The following is a 24594-nucleotide window of genomic DNA, read 5'->3' on the forward strand; positions in this document are numbered from 1 at the left end:
ATTTATCTAAAACCATTAAACTTTTGATTTTTCTTACTACATGTATTCAAGTTATCTTCAAAATAATAAAGTCAACGAAGTTCAATTGTTTTATAAGTTAAGGGATATTACTTATTCTATTGTTACAATCCATCCTGTTTTGATCAATTTTCATACAAAAAACAAAAACAAAAACAAAAAAGATTATTAGCATGGATTTTGTCCAAGGCAAATCTTGTTTGAAATTTATTTCTTAATTTCCATGAAAAAAATACATGATGTACAATTTACTAATGAATTGAATATATGAAATGAAGATGTCATCGTGATTATTGAGATCTCAAGAGATTCAATTTGAGCTGATCAGAAGGAGGTTTTAATATTTACCGTAGTTTAATTATTTACATTTGTGTAGTATGAAATGAATGAATGGATGGTAATTTACTGTTGAAGCTCAGATTTGTGAATAGATAATAGTGAACTGTTAAAACTCTGTAATTCCATTCTTGTATGTAGGTCTACTGATTATGAATTGTAAATTTTAGTGTATATATAGAAATTTATGTAAATAATTAAGATATAATAAATTGATGCGAAGCTACTTTGCCATTCTTGTCCTCCATTGTTTAGTATCACATCTGTACGAGACATTAATGTGGCGGTCGGGTCGTTATTTGCTCTATTGGGTTATGTGAAAGCCTTTTTGTTTTCATAAATGTCCTTAACCTTCAATAAAATTCACAGGTGTCAAACACGGTCCATGGATTTAGAGAAATTTCCTCTTCAAAGCACAGTTCCTTCTCTAGATATGTGTTACCTACATTGATGGGATCGTGTGGAATGCTTTGCGATGCTTTATGTGAACCTGCCAGCTGGGAAATGATTATTTTACTGGATAAAAAGATACATGTAATGTAAAATCTTCGATAGGTGACAGAGGAAATTAATTAAAACTATATCTAAGGGACGATTGGGAGGAAACTCTGAAAATACAAAGCCAGAACAAGGGAAGAGCTCCTGAAGCTTCTGAAAATTCTAAGAAATAACAGAGGGCAGAAATCTGAAGCCCAAACAGTAGGGGAATTTCTAAAATGCCAAGCCAGAACAGAGGAAGGAACTCATGTAAAGCCTTAGTCAGAAAAAAAATAGAATATACACGTCTATGACAAGACGTGAAATTCATGAAAATCTTCGAAAGAAATCCTGAAAATCTTTAGCAATAAAAGTCTAACAATAGAAAGGGTTTTGGGATCAAAAAGACAAGAGAGATGTTTGAAACATTCTGAAGGTAAATCAGGATATTAATTATGCCATAATGTCTCGGTCCAGATATGCATGTTCATCAAGGGCAGGAAGAGTGTTGTCATGGCAACAAACAGCCACATGGGAGAGAAATACCCTCATACTTTTATGCTGTGGAAAACATTAATGAAAGACACAAAACACTCGCATACAGAACGGAATATTGTCACTTTTAAAGGGTCACGGCGCTATTCTAATTTATTTTCATTTTATGCTACCGGTACTTACATGTACTATCGTGAACACTGAGCCTATAGTACTTTCAGTACTTTGATTCACAGGAGACGGGAAGCAGCTTGCACATCGAATACCGTATAGCCGGTCAGGCTTTAGCGATTTTCTCTTAAATCAAGGAAACTAAATTTCAGCAGTTTGAAATTTCCACGATCTAGCTTTTAAGGTTTAAATTATTCAAATTACTATTTAACTATTTCGCGGATCAAATACTCGCGATCTTTAATAACTATATCATGCGATGTCAAGCGCGATGATAAATACACGAAAATACCCGGCTATACATTTTCCCTTGTGGAAGTGAAAATTGATGAAGACGCCAATGTGGTAGGACAACACTACAACTACATTGCTATTTAATATTAACTATTGTATCTTAAGTTTATTCTACTGGTGTTCAGAAATATGTACATATACACTGACAAGTTGTTACTATTTCTCAAACTGATTAGATTGTCATGATATCATCATTCTCACTATATGTTTCGTATTTAGAATCAATAATGATATGTGTCTAATCAGTTTGTTAATTTCTCACCTGCGTTCTAATATTCGATTATCTCCCCCTAGTTTGAATGATATAATCAATAGCACTCCACCCCTGGGTTACACGTTAGAAACCAACAGTTGCCAGAAGGTGGTAGTAGATCGGTGGTTTTTCTCCGGGTAATATGGCTTTCCCCAGCTCCTAAATCTGGCACATCCTTAAATGGCCCTTGCTCTAAGTAGGACATCAAACAAAAGAAGTCCGCCACATAATGTCAAACATCATCTTTTAAAGTTATATGTGCCGTAACCGGGCGAAAATTTTGGCATGTTACTTTTTCTCGATTAATCTATTGAAAACCATCAGGTTTGATGAATTAAGCTGTAAAAATTATTCAAATGGCTTCAGATGCCTTACAAACATTAGTTACAACACAGAAATTATGTAATGTAAATTGTTGTTTTTTATGCCTTATGTATGTTTAGATGGAAACTTTCCTGCAGAAATCACTTTACAATAACTAATAACAATGTAAAAATTTGGCTTCATAGTCTGACCTTAGGTACTCATTTCGCTTCACTATAGATGTACATATAATGATTTTTGGCAGTACTGCTAAAATTCATTTTGTGCTCTTATTTGTATTTTTAAGATTAAAACCAATGCATTGAACGTACTCTAATTTTCAAAATGTTAATAACTTTTGGTGATGAATAACATATTAAAAGCTTATCTTGATTCGTGAGTATGAAAAATACGTCACATATAACTTTAATTAATATTTTTATTTCTTAATTTTAGAAACTGGGGTAATAAGGCGCGATAGATTTTATATCAATAAATGGAACACAATACACTATATCTATGTGTACTACGTACCACTACAAGTATTAGATCTTCTGTCTGCTGACATCAAATCTGTCTACTTTTAATGTATTCACGTAAATGCTTTAAACAATAAAGATTGCCCGGTAATGCTCAGCGAGGCCCAGATATGGTGAACATCTCACAAAAAATGGAATTAATATTAACATTTGCAGGTGAGAAGAGAGATTGTTCTCACGAAATTTCATGAAGTGTTCATTGTGTGCTGTTCATGTATTGTGTGCATACACAAGTCACTTTGACCTTTTACCTTGGTGTTACCTTTGACCCCTGACCTCCATGATTTCTCCACACACAAACTGTATTACCTGTCCAGCTTCAAAAACACACGAGTGTTGCACGTGGCCAACAGCATGAAAGTAGACGTCGACAAAGGTATGTGTTTTTATTATCTAAAAATGCATACATTTTATTAGTATATTTTGTATACATTTAGGACATTTTATTTACATTTAGGACATTTTATTTACATCTAGGACATTTTATAAATACTTTTTTATATACATTTAGGACATTTTATATACATTTAGGACATTTTATTTACATTTAGGACATTTTATAAATACTTTTTTATATACATTTAGGACATTTTATATACATTCTCGTAATTTTTAAGTAGATTTAGTACATTTTATATAGATTTAGTACATTTTATATAGATTTAGTACATTTTATATTTAGTACATTTTATATAGATTTAGTACATTTTATATAGATTTAGATTTAGTACATTTTATATAGATTTAGTACATTTCATATACATTGATACATTTCATATACACATTCTAGTACATTTTATGTATAACGTAAGTACATTTTATAATGTACATACATTTTCGAACATTACACAACATGTATGAATTAGTACATTTCACATGTATGTACATTAATTAATCATTTCATACAATAAAGAGTACATTTCCATACGTTCAAGTACATTTAATCTACGTTAATTAATACATTTCACATTCATTAAGTGCATTTTACCTACATTAAATAGTACATTATATATACATAAAAACATATTTCTCAATATACTATACTTTAAGTGAATATTTAATCGTTATGAAAATCCAATCATAAATAGCTGGTTAAAATCCCTTGGTCTGCAAATAAATAAACGAAACGAAATATTCGCATGTGACTTTCCTGGCTTAGTACAGTCGAACTAACTTTATTTAAAATCGGATATAATGAAACACATGTTACACTGAAGTTATAATTGCAATTAATTCTCGTCCAGAAGCCTTCTTTATTGTTGTATTGTTTAATCGATTAATTTGAAATGATATGGATGTTGTGATAGCTTTCGTCACAAAGAACAGAAGGACTATTCGATTTTCATTTATAACATTTACACTACGATAAAAATACAGATACAATGTGTATTACACGTATATAATACAGACATACCTTAAGGACCGAGGTTTTAAGTACTTTGCTTGTCTGGAAAAAGTCAATATAAACTTTTTATTGGGGTGTTGACCCACCCCAGTTACATAATGGTCTCTGATTTGGATACGTTCCAAATATACATGTTGATTTATTAGTTTTCTGAATGGCTATATATAGACCAATGATATAAGGACGAATGGAAAGTTGTAAAACTACACCATATACACCAGGACGTATCGAAAACTATACACCATATACACCAGGACGTATCGAAAACTATACACCATATACACCAGGACGTATCGAAAACTATACACCATATACATCAGGACATATCGAAAACTATACACCATATATACCAGGACGTATCGAAAACTATACACCATATACACCAGGACATATCGAAAACTATACACCATATATACCAGGACGTATCGAAAACTATACACCATATACACCATGACGTATCGAAATGGACACTACAGTCAAGTCAAATTTAGTAGTCAAAACTATACACCATATACACCAGGACGTACTGAAATGGACACTACAGTCACTGGTGTATACACAGGCTCTGGGTTCTGTCCCCTGGCCGAGACACACCAAAGTCTATAAAAGTGGTAGTTTCTGCTCCTGCTTAGCGCTCAGCATACAGGGAGTGGGACGACTGGTTCGCCCGTTGTCAGTATAATGTGACCGGGTGGGGTGTGTTGCTTGGTGTCTTCGGCGGCATGCTTCAGTGATATAGCACTATAAAAAGGGCAAAAGTTCCACTATACAAGAAGACACAACATGAATATACCGCAGTCTCCCAAAACACGCACCTCGCACAACATACACGCAACACGCCGCATGCATGGGAGGCCGTCCTTACATGACCATAGCTGTTAATAGGACGTTAATTAATCAAACAAACAAACAAAAAGTATCGAAAAGGACACTACAGTCAAGTCAAACTTAGTAGTCAAAACTATACACCATATATACCAGGACGTATCGAAAACTATACACCATATACACCAGGACGTATCGAAATGGACACTACAGTCAAGTCAAACTTAGTAGTCAAAACTATACACCATATACACCAGGACGTATCGAAAACTATACACCATATACACCAGGACGTATCGAAAACTATACACCATATACACCAGGACGTATCGAAATGGACATCACAGTCAAGTCAAACTTAGTAGTCAAAACTATACACCGTATACACCAGGACGTATCGAAATGGACATCACATTCAAGTCAAACTTAGTAGTCAAAACTGACCATGGACATCACAGTCAAGTCAAACTTAGTAGTCAAAACTATATCATTGTGTCTGTTATGTTTTGTGAAAATAAATTATTTTTTTTTATGTAATTTACATTTTACTCATTCTCCCATCAAGATGGTAATTATATTCAAAGATCATGCTTCCAATTGACACTTCCTCACTTGTTAGATATATATTTAATTAATCTTATTCATCCATGCACTTACATTTACACACATCACTTTCTTACTTGCTAAATTTATTCATCCATGCATTTATATACACAAATATCATTTCACTTTTGCTAGATTTGTAATTAATTTTATTCATCCATACTCTTACACATCATAAAACTCAGTGAAGGTAACAATATTATATTGTTGCAATATTTGTTTAAACCCTAACTCTATAATACATATTACATGTAATTTCGTTCTTTACAATAACATGTATATTTGTCACCCAAACATTCAGGCTTGTGTCTCTGTATCAGAACGACCAGTCAGTGAAATATCATTATCACATCTGATAGCTGACGTGAGATATTTCATACGTGTTTTTGTAGAAGACATCAGAACATTTGACATATAAATGATACAAGTGTGATGTCAACAACCTGCGCATTTTAAAGTAATTGAGCACGAAAAGTAAGTAAAACAATAAACGAAGAAGGAAATTAATCATCCTTCAAAAGTGATGAATAACTACCGTAAGTTTTGCACATAAAACAGACACTCACAACGCAAAGAAAAATAAATTTGTCTCTTGAAAAGGTTCACTATATCAAGGAGCCACTGCGAGCGAGTGTTCAAGATGTTCCGACATATTTCCATAACCCCCAGGTTCTTGCATTCGAATCCCATGATGTGAGACAATTGCCATGTACTGACCGCTGTTCAGTGGTTATTGTCCGGGAAAGCAGGCTTTCTCTTACCGCATATTCCTGATATCTTCTTAAAGATTCTGACAGTTAATAGGATGATTAACCGTTGCGTTAAACCAAAACATCGCCATAATTATCAAGGATACAAAAACATACCGCAGCCCTCCAAAACATCCTTCACACGCACAACACTGTCCTGGGTCCAGTTTTAGGAATTCCTTAAAGATGCTCCACCGCCGACAGAGCATAAATGATACTAATCATTTGAACAATAATTGGTGTTTAATCGTGTATATGTATGTTTAATTAACACAAAATAAATAATATAAAATAATTTATTTTGATTTTGGTGCATGCGCAATCAGTACTTCATTCCATATAGGATATAGTGTGAGGGATTTTTTTCGGGATGCAATTAATTATTTTTTATTTTAAACTTTAAGTAAAGTTAGAAGCTCAAACTTTTCAATGGTGGAAATGGTGTAAAGTAAATAACTTTTGTAACTGAAGAAAAATACCAAATCGTCTGCTCCTGTATTTATAGTGAAACAATACCATTTGTCAGCGGTGGAGCATCTTTTAACTTAAAATTCTCCAAAGGAAATCATTACAGATTTTAAGGAAGGCTCCTTAACTTAAGATTTTCCCTTAACTTCTGTAATGCTTTACTATGGGGGATTTTTAGTTAAGGGATTCCTTAGAGTTAAGGAATATTCATGAAACTGGACCCTGTAATAAACTTATCATAATGGACGTAAATATAACAAATCATTCAACTTCATTACATGTTAAAGTGATAATTTAATTAGGTGTTTAACTATCACTCTGATTTTAGGAAACAATAGCCATCAGCCTTTGGTTTTAAATGATGAAAAGGTTGAGTTAAACTTGATCTTTGCTGTAAACGTGGAAGCATTAACATTCCGACACGGAGATGTTTGTCCTGTCGAGACCCTAAAGTCATTGTCTTAATTCTTGCATTTATCTTCAGCGAAAGGGTGAAAAACGTACAGGTACACATACAAAATATATTTCATTGTATATGCGCAGGTGGATGTTCCAGCTTTTGTGTAGCCGGACAGCTCATAGATAAAAAATCTTCAGAAATATTTTTAATAAGACAGCATACTTAACATATATGAATGGCACCGATTAAGTCACCAACAAGCTGGTTATCACAGAGAATTAACATGTACAGGAGAGATGGTACGTGCACAGGCGTTTGACTCTTCAGACATTTTTTTCTTTATACATGTATATGTAATACTGTGTCACACAGTATTAACAGAGAGAAAACATGTCTATAGAGTCAAAAGCCTGCCTCTCTATATATGTAATATTGAGTATATATTTGTAGAGAAAAACGTCTGTAGAGTCAAAAGCCTGTCTCTCTTTATATACAATACTGTGTCACACACATTTTTACATTGTCACACACATTTTTACATATATATAGAGAGAAATGTATGTAGAGTCAAACGCCTGTGGTACGTGCTGCTGGCTTTAGTAAAAACCAAACTGACTGAGGACAGTCCTGCTGTCCGATACTGAATCTAGAGTTGTACAACCGGGCCACTGTAGACCCACAGGTGTTGGTTTCTAATATAAGTATAAGTATATATTATACTTATACTTATATTAGAAACGAACACCTGTGGTAGACCTGTACCATCTATATATTCAGTGTCCGTATAGAAAACAGTGGTACCGAGCAGCACTGTTGACAATGTAATGTAAATGTTATTGTTAAGCTGTTGACATTTCATAATTACTACTTGCAATGGTGGTACATGATTACACAAGGCGACCTTTCAGTTTGAAACTTATCTAAACATTGTCCAACAATATCAAATTTTATGAAGCCTTTGACATTTGATAGGCTTCATAAATTGGTCGAAAAATATTAACTCGGGGTACTAAATAGCAAGATTTTCTTCTTTTATGAACATGTTGTACTTGTTTGCTGTCATTCCCCAACTAAAGAAGTTTGCAATTGAACGAAGCATTATAAACTCGTGGCCGTTCACGAGGCACATTAAAGGGTTTGGAAACATACAAGAAGAAAATGAGATTGAAAGAAACTAAAGTATTTCCTTTAGAAATCTATTTAATGTATTCATTAGCAAGACTTATCTTCTCTTATGGACATAAAATAATTATTTGCTGTCAGTCCCGATCTGAAGTTGCAATATTGAACGAACTCCCGTGATTTATCAAACATGTCTTACATAAAATGTTTGCACATTTCATCACACCAAAGGCGTTTTAGGTAATGTATACATGACATATCTAGGTCAGACTGACTTCTGAAGTAAGAATCTGTAGCTAAAAGCTAATCTGGCCAGCGACCACTGTCCTCCTATTTACGAAAGTCCCCGCTGGTCCCCCGTACATATAAAGGCAACAACTAACATCCATCAGACAAAGTGGAATACATGACTCTACCGCCCATCTCCTGACGCCTCACATAAGGCCGAGTAAACAAATGACATAATTATAGTTTCAAGGTAATTCACAGCCTGCAAACGCATGTTAAGGGTATTTTGAGAATTACCTGAAAAAACGTCACCATGTTGATTTAAGACGCATTATTTTAACGATGTAATTTTAATTTACTTCACTATATTTAGTTGTAGCTTCAAGTTAATTCATAGAGACGCCTTTTAAACAAAGTTTCAAGAAGTACTGGAAAAACGTCACTATTGTCATTTAAGATGCACTTATAACATTTGCAAGTTCCGTACAATACAAACCAGAAAGTTTGTTCAATAAGCTATATTTACACTTTGATTGCAGTCCCACTATGTAACCTTATTACCAACCGCGCAGTTGGCATTCATCAGTCTATAGATGCAAAACCGTTTGGGATTTCATCATCAAGTTCAAATAAATATATAATAATTAATTTAAGCATTGAACGTCTTTAAGTAAGCATTCATAGCCGATTTGAATGTCAACTGGACAGAGGCAATTCCATGAAGCGCTACTGGACAGAAGCCAATTCAACATGAAGTTGGCACTCACATTGGCAATGGGTGCCAACTCGTTAAACGCCTAAATTCCATCAGCTATTTATCCATTTATTTATTTCTTGTGTAAACGTTTTAATGTAAAATTCCAGGCAAGGTTTTCCATATGGACTCTATTTTCAGCTTTAAAACATAAATACCAATAGAAACGCGTCATCCAATATCACCACTAAATAAGGTCAAGGCTGATGTCACTCAATAATCCTTCTAATAAATATACCGTGTATTAACACATTTGTTCAAGTATTTTTTCTATACAGAACCGGAAGCGGAAGCAGGGACTTGCGATGGTGATACTTGTCCGCTCAATCTAGTGCCCAGTGAAACGTCATCCGACAACTCGACCAATGGTGACAAAGATGATCACATCTCATTGGGAGTCAGGTAAAAAATGGAATAAAAGATTTTTTATTGTACGGAATATGAAGTTATTATTGTTGTTTTTTTACATATCTTTTTCATTTTCAGAAACAAGCACATTGTATCATAATTATTTTGAAATAAATTATACATCATTCATCTCATTCCTTCATCACCTATTTCAATCTCTCAGGTTTGTGCTACTAATCATCATTCGGATTGCTCATCCATGCATCTCCCCTCTAGCACAAGCATTACTATTCGTATACATCACATTTATACAAATATGTTAACATCACTAATCGCTTAAATCAAAATAATCATAATCTTAACTCAAACATATTTTCATAATTTTAGAACATGGGAAGTAATGGTTTTCAATGTCAGAAATGTGAGAAGCCACTCGTCCTCCCTTACATTCGATTTTGTTTGCCATTCATTCTCTATTCCTTTAAACTTTAATTTTGTCAAAGCCAACGAAACAGAGTTTTATGAGCACTTTCCTTTGATATTGTTTCATGTTAACATGTGACTGACTTGTGTAATCCTACATGTCCTAGTCCTGTCGTCTGCTTTAAAACTTTGATGTTTATTTTCAAACATAAGAATTCACACCTAAAAATTTGACATTTCTTAAACCATTGATGAATAAGAATTTTGTTTTGGTGTTTTTAAGATTCCAGTACAATGATTTAGGTAGATGGCAAAACTTATGATGCAAATATCAAAATATCTGTCCATAGCATTTGTATCATTAATCTTATGAATTTCAAGTTTTCCTATTATTTTTCCATACTAATTGAAGAGATCAACCGTATAAGATATTATTGTATCTCGCCTTATTTCAGTTTTAATCTTGTTGAGAAAAATGTATTAAATCTCGCTTCTTTGGCGTTAATTTGACATTTGCCGTTAATTTAACCTTTGTTCGGATTTGTATGATTGACATCTGACAATAGATACTTTTAAACACTTTTACATTTGTAATAAGTTTATCAATATGACCTGTTGCTTCATCGGCTGAGATGATTGACCTTTAACCTCTTTTTACTTCAATCCCCAAATGCCCTTGACCTGACCAGTCGTGACGACATTGTCATCATTCTAAGCGGCCTGTACGGGATTCTGTTGGTTGTGATTGGCCTTGTACTACCGATAGCGGAGACGTTTGTCCGGGAGGAAGCTAAACCCAACTATATGTTTGAGGTACGATATTGCATTCCTCATTTACATTATCATTAATATTGTAATTCTTGTTTTATAAAACCCTGCAATTTCTAATCTAGAGTTATGCTTATTTCTATAATTCTTATTTCTCTAGTAACGGAAAATGTTCATCTGTTCGTAACTTTTTGAAGACTTAAAAATGTTCTTTAGCAGCGTTAAACTTTACCTGTATATGCAGGTCGCAACTTGATAATATTGTGAATAACGTGCTGATAAAAATAGATAATTATACTGACCACTGACATGGCTTATTTGAAGGTGATATAATGATCGTTTTCAAAATTAAAGTACACGTACATTCCTCTATTTATTTAAGTTTTTCTACCTGTACGTGTACGGGGCCAGCCTGGCGTTCCTCCTGTTCATTTACCTATTCCTGTTGCGAACCGACCCTCTCCCCAAACCCGACTGGTTCTGCTCAGTTTGTGTGTGGTTAAATTCCAAGATCTATGGCACAAAACCAGAAAAGGAAACAACAAAGAAAATCACACCAAAGATAAGTTTCCATGGAGCAGTGCACGAGACCGGAAGTTCCTTTCTGAGGTTAGGCGCCGTCGGTAAGATTTCTATGAAGTAGGCTAAAGTAATGGTTCTGAAAACAAACTTAGAAATGTTCGGTATATCTCTTGACAAATATCGCCTTTCTTTGCTTTATATAGCAACTTTGTTAAAACTTCCGGTTATGCTTTTGTTTTTCTTGCAAATGTTTGCAGAAGAGCTAAACGTACAAATCTTTGGTTTGATAGAACGCCATGTTGACAGGTTTTGGTATCGGCGGTATGGTTCTGGACGTGCTCTACTTTGGTCAGTATTTTGAAGTTGAGGATACCCACAGTTTCTGTCTAGACGCCACACAGATCCTTAAACCAGTCATCAAATTTTGTTTCTCCTTCTCTCAGCTTTTCTTCATATTCCGAAACTCAAAGGTATGATAATGTCCTTTCAACACAATCACTGAAACCACAGTTCGCAGTTCTCCTTTACAGGAAAATTTTTGTTAAGTGTAATAATTCGTGTATCCCTAACAATGATTCAGTGTGTAAATGATACAAGCTGCTTTGATCATCCAACTTAGTTTTCTAGGTTCTCGTCATAAACTGCAAGGTCCATTTCCCGTCATTAGCAAACGTCACTTAACACTATCCATTTTCGCTTCATGTAAAGTCAACGCCAATTTGTTGCCATGGATTATTCCCAGTCACTGCAATGAAAAATCCGTGACGTTAAGCCTATTCTTTTTGATTATTCAAAGACAAGCTTCTTAAGTAATTACACCTGTTGGTTTAGGTTACCAACCTTTGATATTAAATTGTTTCGTATATAGAATGCCCTCTAGACCTATCCATTTAGATTTGTATATCGTTTGTAAAGATGCCCTCTAGACCCATACCATTCTGTGTCTTCTGTATAAAGAGATGTCCTTGACCTGTCCTTTTTAGCCTTTGTATAAGAGAACGTCCTTGACCTATAACCTTCTTTATCCTAGGTGACCATCCTCGAGCATTCCTTCATCGCCCGATTTGGTTTTATGCACATGAGCGCTACAAACATTTGTGTGTGGTTCAGAGTCATTGTCGTTGAGACGCTCCATTCCATACACAGCCTCCAGAAATTCAACCACTACGCAGGGAAAAACGCAACAAAATTAGGTAATTCAAATGGAGCTAACAACAAAATTAGGTAATTCAATGGAGCCAACTACAAAATAAGGCAATTCAAAAGAGCAAACACCAAAATTAGGTAATTCAATTGAGCCAATTCAATGAAGCCAATTCAATGGAGCCAACTTCAAAATTAGGTAATTCAGGTAATTCAACGGAGCCAACAACAAAATTAGGTAATTCATTAGAGCCAACTACAAAATAAGGCAATTCAAAAGAGCCAACAACAAAATTAGGTAATTCAATGAAGCAAACCACAGAATTGGCCAGTCCCGATTTCGACAATATTTTTGATACTAGATGTATAATATATAAGCTAGACTTGACTTTTCTCAGAACTCACGACTCAATGCACTAGTATGAAAACTGGAGTCGTCTTTCTCTAACTTGCCCGAGTCTAGTCCTTCCAGAGCACATTGATAATCAACAAAACGTAGATTCACAAACTCCTTCATCCAACGCTTTAAATTTAAAATTAAATAATTCCATCAAAATATGATATGTATTGTATATTGTTCATTTCTCGTTGCTTTTAGACCACGGCAATGAAACCGAGATGTCCTATTTCCCCGCGCTCCCGGAGCTTGCGTGCCAGTGGAGTAATCTGTTTGGTCGAGTACTGCGGTCAACCAGTCCATACCTGTATCCTTTCACCATCGAGTACAGCGTCATCTGTGCTGGTACGTTACCATGGCAACGAGGAAACCAAGTACAAACCTTGAAACCAAGGACAAAAAAATGTTAAAAGCAAGTGGAAAAGTGAAACAATACAATGGGTTATTTAAGAGGACAAAAAGAAAGGTTTTTGTTTAAAGTGATGTTTGTTTGTCCACACATATTGCACAATGCAAATTGAAATAATATTATCTTTTTTTTTAAACATTTTACTACATGTTTATAAAAACTGTATTATTTTACAGGTATATTCTTCGTAATGTGGCAAAATGTGGGAACAAAAGCGAAGAGGAGCTCAACCAACGTCGACCCAACACACAACCACCGGATTAGTGTGGACTGCGCAAGCTCCAGTCGTGGAATGTTTCTTGGAATCCTGACATTCATCGCCTCACTCATCTCCATGATCCTCTTCAGTGTCGTCGACAGTACGGACGATGATAGCCACGTCATCGTCCTGGTGGTGTATCTGTGTGAAATCGTCACCTACGCCTGTATGATTGTTGCCACTATATTTGCCATATGGTTTATGCGTCACCTGCGTTTTAGACGAAATCTTACAGACGAACTGGAAAAGATTCTAGCGTGGTTATCGTTCAGTGGACTTTTTATGTTTTCAGTTTTTAGTATTTTTGCTGCAGTTTATTTCATAGAAACGCTAGAAGGCTCCTTGACGATCGTCACCAATGTTTTTGCGATGATACAAGCGACCCTTCAGACAATGTTGTTGATTATGGGCATGGGAATGTCGGCTGGAAATCAAACGAACGCGACAAGAAAATCGGGGAGAGAGTTCATCACTTTCCTCCTGCTGTGTAACATAACAATGTGGGGAAACACGACATTCCAAATAAAGGACGCCGCTCACAACCCAGTACAGCTGCAGTTTTACGGACCGGAAGCGTGGGGCATTTTTACCCATGTCTCCGTGCCGCTTTCGATCTTCTTCCGGTTTCATTCCACAGTGTGTCTATCGCATATTTGGAAACACGCATGGAAAATCAAACGGATGTAAAAACTGTATTTACTGGTGTTTAGTGGCATACATTTTATATAAGTGGTTATGACATTTGCTCTGGCTAGTTTAACTTGCTCATTTGGTGTATTTAAGGCAGCTTCAATGTATCGTGTATAATATGCTTTACGAATTCATTCTATGAAAACATTTAAAATACAGGATATGTAATATCTGGTTAGCTATGTACAATTGTATTTATATGTGCTTTGTTTTATTAAACAACTTGTTCATAGTATTTCCTATTGGGCTGTGCTGGTATATGCGTTCTCCTTGTGCTTTGTTTGATTTAACGTAGAAACTCGTGTAATTTGCGCATCGGATAACTTGGGGACAGCAAATGTTGACAGAATATCTCTATACGTATATTTTGCTCATGAAGCATTTAAACATATGTCCATGAAAACCAAACACTGATACTAGAAGACGAAGTATTTCTAACATTCCCGAATTAATGAAATAATCTTAATGTGTAAAACCAAATGATTGATAACATTGAATTAGAACAATGATTGTTTGGTTGGTTGGTTACATTACCGTCCTATTAACAGTCTGGGTCATTTGGGAGACTGCAGTACGTTCGGGTTGTGACTCTTTGGCTTTTTCACTGAAGAATATATCGCTAGCAAAGGAAAACAAACACGTCGCCTAATCACAATATACTGATAACGTGCAAACCAGTCGTCCCACTCCTAGTTTGCTGAGCGCTAAGTATGAGCAGAAATCATCGTGCATTTTATAGACTACGGTGTCTCGGTCAGGGAATAGAACAAAAAATCCCTTCTCACAGAGATGGACTCTCAAATTCAACGATTGGCTACATAACAGAAAATATCCTAAATTAAGTCGCCTTTTATGATCAACGAAAATGCACACCCTGTCATCACTTTCCAAAAGGAATTGTCCGTTCGTCGTCCCCAGCTACGTTATTATGACTATGCAATTTGTTGTTTGCAAAGGAAATCCATTGTGAATTGTTATTATTTACATGTATTTGCATAATTTGGTTCATTCGTTTTCTTATTAAGAGTCAGGTTAACTGGAGTATCACAAAATTAAACCTCCCCGATGACACAGTCTTAAAGGGGTCTATAGCAACTTCGCTAGCCAAGGTATTAAAACCACACACTATTTAAGTTTCTTATCTGTTTGGAGAGAAACGTATCCAATTATTTCATTTATATGATCTAAAACAAATATTAACTGACAAAATAGTAAATATGACTTCGCTGGAAGTCACTGTCCATCTAGAAAACACGTTTTCATTGGTCGGCTGAACTTAGCCGCATCCAATCAAAATTTAAAAAACAATAACTTCACTTTTGACTTGAAATCCGCCAAGGGTTTCAGGAATAATCCATGGCTACAAAGTTGGCTTTATAGTTTTAGAACATGCCAAAATGAACAAAATTTTGCTAGAAACTGACCGAAAGTCGGCAGTTTTTTCTCCTGTTACTCCGGCTTTTCTCTCCACATTCTGGTACGTCTTGTCTGTTGGTAGAACGTTTAATAATATTTAGTCTATAGTGGGTGTTTGACTTACCAGCGTGCTAAATACAGGCCTATGTTTCAACTATGGAGTCACGTTCTGTTGTTCTTTGGATTGTCCAATCAAATCACTGCTTCCAGAATCTCTGAAAAAGGGTCAATTAATAATAGTGTGTACGAATTATACTTCCTGTTTCTGAAATCAATTGATCTCAAGCAAGGGGCCACACAGGTATAGTTTGCATTTGGTGACGAAGCAGGTGTCGTTTATTTCGCATGCCGGGATCTAAACATAAGCTTTGGAAATGAAATATGATCAGATCTTCCGTGAAACAGAGTGAAAATGGGGATCTGTCTTCAAATCTGTAAGTGGCAGACTCCCCGCCCGATAACGGAACATTGGTAATGGAACGCGTTTGTTTTTTTTCCCATGAAAGCGGCACTCATATGAACGCGTCGATCTCAATAACTAATTTATTTCAAACTTTAAAACATTAAAAAGAATTCTGTGATGTTCTAGATCGTGTTAGGAAACTACGAAACATTAGATTTCAGATTTGGGTTCAAGTGGTTATTTAGGGATCTCAATACATTAGTCTATAGTCTCTTTGACTTACCAGCGTGCTCAATACCTATGGTTGAAACATATTTTTGAATTCCTTATGGGATATTGCCAGATCTTTTATGAAAGGGTGGTGAGAATAATGTTTTCACAATAATCTGTGTTTGAATCAGATATCAATACTTACCCATTATGGACCTTTGTAGGGGTACATATTATCGTGTTATACCATCCTGTTAGAATTAAATAATAATCGAAGGCGTAACCACAGGTCATTATTTTAGATTCTACCAAGGCGGTATTAAAGATCTTGTTCCCTCTGGAACAGCTTTGTTTCACTAAAAGGGAGAAAATAAAACAATATTTCTGATTTTGAGAAAAAATCAAGATACGTACATGCCAATCAAAGGGAGGCAACTTCAATTAAATGGATTTCTCTGTCGACAGCAGCTTTATATGATAATCTGCAAGTGCCTGTGCTGCCTAGAAAAGTCAGGCGCAGTTGTAACAAGTCCGGGTAATTAATAAGTGGACGAGCAAGGACATTGAAAGGGGGGCAACTGATGGGTCTGACATTAAAAATCACAAACAATATGAAAGATATTCTATGGAATTCAGTAAATTTGGATCTGTAGGGAAGAATGTCTAATTAATGCAAATATAAAAGATATATGTAAAGAATTGAATGGATGAATGTCTATTGCTAATATATGAAAGATATTAGCAAGGAATTGAATGGAAAATATAAAAGATAATCTAAATAGTTATACTAAGCTCTGAATGGAAAGAGGTTTAATGTAAATATGAAAATAACCTTACGTGTTATAGTAGGATTTGAATCGATAATAATCAACAACTGTAGTTTTCTACGTTAAGGTGGTTCAATACGGTTAGGCCTAAAATTTCCCCTCGTTTAAAATTTGCCCACTGAAAGATTGGTTGATAAACTGTTTATTAAAGCTTTTATTTGAAATTGTGCTCTCAATAACCTGTATATATCGCAGTCTAATATGTTGTTTAGACGGGAAATATTTTATCAAAATATATCTTTGTTCAGGTTGGTTTCAGTAAAAAGAGACCAAAAAAATACCTTCGGGATCAAAAATGCTGGAAAACCGTCGCGGCAGGCCTGGGTACAGTATTGCTACATTTTGTGACACTATCTATTGGAAGAGTATTATAGTACATGTATTGTATGAAAGAAAATAGTTAATCTATGGCAATAAATGAGGATCTGAATGAAAAAGGGTCTCATGCCATCCAATGGATCTGAAAAGGATTATTTTTCGTTTTATATTTCAAAATATTTTTATTTTGTCATATATAGCCCTATCCCAATTCAATATTACAACACACAAAATATATACAAGATGAAGTTTAAGGTTTTTAGAAGAGTTAATAATTAATGGAGAGGTGGTTTACGTTTATAAAATACAGAGTTTTTTTCTTGAGAATGTTTCCATATCTCCCCGACCCAACAACACCAGAATCATTCAACACCTTTACATTTACCTAATGTTCCCTACTGCCTGTTTGCTGAGACATAGTTGTGGTAAAACTTGCTGTATTATAGGAAGGAGGTTTCACAATATCCTAGTTTTAAAACGTAAAAGAAACTGTTTATGAATGAATCGACTAGTCTAGTGATATCATTAATTAACGTGAAACAGGCCTATTAATTTTCTCTTAGAATTGATTATTAAAAGAGAAACAAGGCTGAAAATAACAGGACATATCTCAGAACTAGTATAGGTATAGAATTACCGTTTTAAAAGAAATAGCACTTTTTTTCTTTCTAATAAACCATTATGAGATATTTCGTTTCTGTTATATCCGAAGAATTTACTAATGAGGTCTGTGATGCAACACGATACATTTCTATATTTGGTGTTTCCCCAACTTGCTGTTACATGCGGAAGTACATGTACCTGTATAACTAATATCGTAATCTGATTATGTACTAGTTGGAATAACCACAATATATATATATATATATATATATATTAATCTAAGACGAGAACTGTAATTCCATGTACTTTTAGCTATGTGTATACCAGTCATACTCTGATGAATTTAGAAACAAATAGTGGTTGCATATCCGTGTAGGGTGACATGCAGCTTTACAACACTATATTCAAACCATCTGTTCAAAACCAACCAACCTTGCCATAGACTCTCATAAGGTAATAACTTCGAGATGAGATTCAGTAAAATACATACGTAAATATATATACATGTATAGAAAAAAATGCACAAACGACGAAGTCTTCGTTAAGCATTAGCGCTTTCACTTTATCTTCAGATGCTCAACTGTTGTTGTTATGGTAACTACAGTTGAGCATTTGAAGATAAAGTGAAAGCGCTAATGCTTAACGAAGACTTCGTCGTTTGTGCATTTTTTTCTATATTATTACACCGGACAATGTGAAGATTATTTTTTTCTGTATACATGTATATACGACATTAATAGATTCCATTGTAGATCTCTGTCCAAATCGACGGAATAAATTTCGAATTTACCATTATTATTTTTATGCTATGGATTTACTGGTTTTTAAGATTCATGTCTGCTTTATTTGAGGAAGTTGACCAAGCTCTATCATTTCGAAGGTAAAAATTCGCACCTGTCATATCGGCTGACTAGGCCTAATTAGGCATTACATGGTCGATAGTCTGGAAACGCTAATGATATGTGCATATAATTATACTAATTGTAAATAGAGTACACACAAGTAGCTTATCATGTTCAAGGTAGGAAATAAAAGTAAATAAAAACAATTTATCACACCTTTTCGGTCCAGGAAGATTATATCGCGTACCTGTTGTGCAAATGCATGATGGGTAGATCGTGACGTCACGCGGCTAAATGTAGCTCTATTCGAAACTGACGATGGAGTAGATATTTTTAGCCTTATATCCTTGTTTTATTCTGTTATTCCTCCTCCGTTTTATGTTTGATGAATTCTTAAGGATATTGTTCGTGTCCTTGATGGACGTTGGAAGCTAAAAGGCACCATGTTTAAGTGTATTCCGCTATTTAAGGCGTGTAATCGCCAGGTCGAATACATCGACAGGCGACATTGCAACCTGACCGATGTTCCTGATGATGTTTTGAGATACACACGTAGCTTGGAAGAGTTACTTTTAGATGCTAATCAACTGAAGGACCTCCCTAAGGTATGTTTGTACGTGATATATGCTCCAGTATGCGGATTTTACCTCATTATGCCTGTAACAGCGAGCCGACTCTTACATTTCATATTCGTCTTTCAGGGATTTTTTCGCTTGATACAGTTGAAGAAATTGAGTTTAAGCGACAATGAAATCTGTCGATTGTCTTCTGATGTTGCCAGTTTTACCAACCTCATGGAGATGGATGTCAGCAGAAATGGTAAATATCTTAATTTTATTTACAATTCGTATAAAGCACACCCAATATTCATCCGACATCTAATGTCGGAAGTGGAATACACGACGCCATCTTGGAAGATAATGCATTCGGCTTAACATGGTTTGTCAAAACATCAACAGGTTTTTATACATTTCAGTACCTTTTTAGGCCTGTGAATGATTATAGCAGTTATAAAATAATAATATCAGTAAATGTTTATTTGTATTATAAATATGAGCGTCCAAGATCTTGTTGTCTGTAATTTCTGTGTGTATTCCAGTGTAAACAAGGGAAGTAACTCCGGGAATACTCCCTTTTTTACCTGGAATTTCAAGAATGTTCAGTGTTTCACTTGTCGCCGACATCCTACTTGTGTATTTATGATTTGTAACTTTGGAATGATAGATCAATGGGACATTTGCATGATCATCACATCATTCCATAGTAAAAATGACTAATGATAATTTTCATGAACAAAGATAATGTAAGCCCAGAAAAATTGTGAATTGATAATCAAGCTAACTAAGCTTTTACAAGCTCATTCCACATGTTTTCATTCAAATGGAGAATTAAAAAGCGTATGCCTTAATCATCAGTCTTATATTGAGGAAATAGATAATAATATGATATTTACTTTGCAATTGTTTTAAATATTATAACAGTCATTGCCAAAATTTTATTTCATTTTTGTTTAATTACCGTTTTGCTATATCAGAATCAAACTTGATGTGAATATTTGGCTCAGCTGAGAATTGTCGCTGAAGCTTTTAATGAAACAGAAGAGTTTTACATCAAGAAAATTAAATGAGAGACAAACAAAAAATATCTGCAATCCCATCAGCATTTAAACTGAGCTTTTCCATCTGACAATATGGATGATTACATATTTTGTAACATCAACCTTTTATAAACATTTGGTATATATGATACAACATGCAATGTGACACTTAAGGTAGACAGAAACTGATAATGAAGTCACCGAGAACATCATTCTGTGTGTCGTGCGTGAATACATACATACCCACCTAATAACAGTCCTTGAGAAGTATGCCGACAGAGATCTATAAACACATGTTTAGATAAGTTTTTTTTTCTGGCCTGTATAGGTACACACTGTTACATAATTCCATAGTTAATGTTGACATGTGTTACTCAGTAGTGATCATTGTACGAGTCTGAAGGTATATCTCGTGGGCTGTCATTATGGAATTAGTTATCAGAGAACCCTAACAGGACTTTATAAGGGCTAATTTTTGTTAGAATAGTATTACAATGCTTATTTAATCAAATTTCTTTAATTTGGAATGATTAGAGGTGCCAGTTAAGGGAACGATTCACAAAGAAAATTATTTCCAGTTTAAGCTGATTATCAAAAAGTGCACCTCACTTTCATTACAATTTACTAATTGACTTCCTTAATATGTTAGTGCTGAAAAGGTTGTTTGGTTTCCTGGTAAAGTAAGCAAATCCGTCTGTTTTCAAGTGTTTTGTTGTATATACCATAGTTTAAAATGTGTATGAAGAAACCATGTTTTTTTGGGGTTTTTTCTGGGATGTATATTTGTTGACAACATTGTGTAAACTATGAACTAGTCTCGCATCAGTGAAAATTTATTCAATGATGTGTTGAAATATTTGTGATAGAAAGTATTCCATTCTTCTTCAATGTCTACGCATACACATATGTTATATATACTGTGATATACAGCTAGAGTCCGTATAGGTAACATGTGTAATAACAAAGGTGTACTCCCAGACAGATCAGTAACCAGATGTTTACATTGTTGGTCCAGCTGACGTACTTACAGTTATACTATATATATCATATAGCATATATTGCTTACTACAATTCTGCTGGGTCTCGACATCATGACCTGCTTGCTACTAGTTTATTGCCTACATGACTCGGTCTATTATTATGGTTAATATAATACCAACTTTGTGAACCGACTTGATTTATACAGGTATCCTCATCTACTGGAAAACAATATTGCAAGTAATCTATGGTATTATTGACATGCATGTACAGTCAAATCTGTCAATATCTACTGGAATACAAGTACTCTATAAGACTATCGTATTGGAAACAAATCTCTAAATATATATGGTTTAAGTAATGTTTAGTTCATTCAAATTTAGATTCAGAAATCATATCAATATCTGAGGAACTAGAATGATGGAAAGACTTTTATTTAGTGGACAAATGTTCATTGAAAACCATAAGTTAAGCATTAATTTTTGGAGTAAAATTAAACTTGCAAGTGTCTGCTAAATATTATAAATCAGTTACCTACGTAAATACATATCTTAGCAACGATTACACTGTATTACATATGGAAATGTGTGTTCTTGTTTATTAGACACTTTTGTTTATTTTATAAATGTTGAATGAATATCTGTGGATAGATATTGCCGACAGCAACTTTTAAGAACTACAAGTACATGTACAACAAATTAACAATCATAATATTGATTAGTTAACATTCATGAAAAGCAAATTAATTAATGTAAATGTGTATTTATCTTTAAATTCTTAGTTCTGTATAATACTGATAGAGAGTAGCTTGTGCCAGTAGATTATATTAGATTTTAAAATTTAAAAAGTTTAAACATAAAATTTTGGAATTCATCTGTTAAATTATGAAACAAAGTAAAAAATAAAAGATCTAAAGCAACTTAACACTTGACATTGTTTAAATCTAATGAAATTTATTTGATTATACTATTTGTATATATAAACTTAGTATTGAAGTCAAAAAAGAGATCTTATCTACCTTGATTGTGTTACAACATGAAGCCGACACCCTAAAAAAACCTCCCTCCTAAACAGTGATTACTAAGTATGATTCCCTCACGGTGAATGAGGGAAATCTACAATCTACGACTGTTTGAAGTGTATAGTATACAGAATAAATATGCAGCCTTTTACTCCAATACTACTGCTTCAAGTACTCAGATGAAGATTAAGTGGTCGCTTCTAAGTTTTAATGTCAATAGAGATAGATTTTGAAGTACACATCATAATTGATGATGAGAGGCTGATGAAATGAGTCGGTGTGAATAGGGTGTTTTTTTAGGTCATGACTTGTGATATAAGAGCTTCTGTAGGAATTCAATTGTGATTTAGCTATAGCATTTTGTTGATTTTGTTAATGACTCAAATATATCTGTTTTATTCCATTAACAGTAAATATCATATCATTTAAGGGGGTGTAATGTAATAGATTTCTGATGATTTTATTCCCCATTTTTTTCCTATATATTGATAATTTCTTTCGTGTTAATTAATCTGTCTTCATTTTAACTATGGGTTTTATATAGTATGATCAGAGTTATCCTCTGATTTAAAAAAAAATCCCAACAATGTATGTACCTATACATTTGCATATAATAAATAATTGTGAAAACCGTCAACACAAAGTAACCTTATTTTCGTGATGTCTCCATTCCTTGTTATCACACGCTGTGTTATTGAGGAAACTAAAACAAAGAACCAAGCTAATTAGACCTGATTATGTTTATATATATAGAAAACATAAAAGGAAGATAAGATAGTACAATTGGCCTGGTACAGAGCACTGATCTGTTTATTGATGTGGAAGCCCAGCGGGACATGTAGACCATCCAGGAATTCCTTAAGTACCACAGAGATACATCAAATGTGTGCGAAAACAAAGACGAGTAAGAGTTTACTATGGAGTAAAGTATTTAACAGATTCTATATTTCAGGAGGTTTATTGAACCAATCTAATTCAAATAGAGACCATTAATCCCACTTTCATCTAGAGGATCTGACAATGTCCCAATAAGGGTCACATTTTATAGTTTGATCAGATTGTTTGTTGAACTCCAATAAATTATGAGTTGTGCTGTTTGTTGAACCCCAATTCATTATGAGTTGTGCTGAAGCAATCACCTTGTATAAATGTTTCGTCCATGGTAAAAGTTTACACTGAAAATTGTATATTCTTAAATGAGAAGTAAAATGTAAAATTTGGAATTATGTGTATATGTATATATGTAGAAAGGCATGAAACTAACTATACACACAACCTAGAACAGGTTCTCTATATACTTGTTACACATACATGTCTATCGATAATGTACATACATAGTTAAGTGAAGATCCTGTGGACAAGAAACCAAATTTAAACTTGATGAGACAGTCATTTAATGAGGCCTATAGTGTGCCCTATTCCAGTAGTACAGATATGATAGTACACCATCTACTGGTGATATAGGAAGCCATAATAGTATATATATTATTCATAGCACCAGGGTGTAGGAAGTCTTGATATGATACTTAATTAGGGAATTACCCCCAGAAAAATGTCACATATTGATTATTTCACCAGTAGCTGCAGCCAGATATATATTCATGGATAAGCTGATGGCCTATGGCAGATATCATGATCACGAGAAACAAAAATACCAGGGAGAAAGTGAAGCTGGAAATTCATGAGTACTTTAGATGGTCTATCTAATGATATAATACAGAGATAATCTGTTATCAACTTATCACAAGGGATATACTGAAATACTCAGACGTATGTGATATATGAAGTGGTTTTAAGTGCCAAGTGGAGTAAAGGATACATATTTGACCACCTTTCAGATGCCTGATCTAGTTTTTGTGGTTTAATTTGTTCAAAGCTGATTTATAGTCCTTGGTTTTAGGTACGGGTCATATATATATAGGAATTGTAGAATGGAGGAGTCAGAGGTTTTTATATTTGAGGTTTTAAATTAGTTGTCGG

The 24594-nt window shown here is 34.3% G+C and overlaps 2 protein-coding genes and 1 long non-coding RNA gene across 15 annotated transcripts in view; 2 read left to right on the forward strand and 1 right to left on the reverse strand.

Annotated features, from left to right (window-relative positions):
* Positions 1-3203: 3203 nt before the first annotated feature.
* On the forward strand, positions 3204-14641 carry LOC138309358 (proton channel OtopLc-like). The gene is made up of 8 exons (XM_069250539.1): positions 3204-3262; positions 9719-9842; positions 10901-11024; positions 11362-11602; positions 11808-11971; positions 12532-12694; positions 13243-13386; positions 13627-14641. The coding sequence occupies exons 1-8, from the start codon at positions 3241-3243 to the stop codon at positions 14394-14396; spliced, it is 1752 nt and encodes a 583-aa protein (XP_069106640.1). The 5' UTR covers positions 3204-3240; the 3' UTR covers positions 14397-14641.
* Positions 13296-16780, reverse strand: LOC138309359 (uncharacterized). The gene is made up of 3 exons (XR_011206254.1): positions 16634-16780; positions 15940-16030; positions 13296-13423 (listed from the first exon to the last, which is right to left on the reverse strand). It is a non-coding gene; the product is annotated as an uncharacterized lncRNA (long non-coding RNA).
* Positions 16781-19288: 2508 nt separating this feature from the next.
* Positions 19289-24594, forward strand: part of LOC138309681 (protein scribble homolog) — a 94924-nt gene continuing 89618 nt past the window's right edge. For all 13 annotated transcript variants that reach the window (XR_011206308.1, XR_011206307.1, XM_069250892.1 and 10 more), the window contains exons 1-2: positions 19289-19623; positions 19720-19837. Coding sequence is in view for 11 of the 13 variants with exons in the window: in XM_069250892.1 (XP_069106993.1) it covers positions 19462-19623; positions 19720-19837 (280 nt within the window). In the remaining 2 variants the exon portion in view is untranslated. The remainder of the gene's footprint in view (positions 19624-19719; positions 19838-24594) is intronic.

This window comes from Argopecten irradians, chromosome 15 (assembly GCF_041381155.1).
Source record: "Argopecten irradians isolate NY chromosome 15, Ai_NY, whole genome shotgun sequence".
Classification (NCBI taxonomy): Eukaryota; Metazoa; Mollusca; class Bivalvia; order Pectinida; family Pectinidae; genus Argopecten; species Argopecten irradians.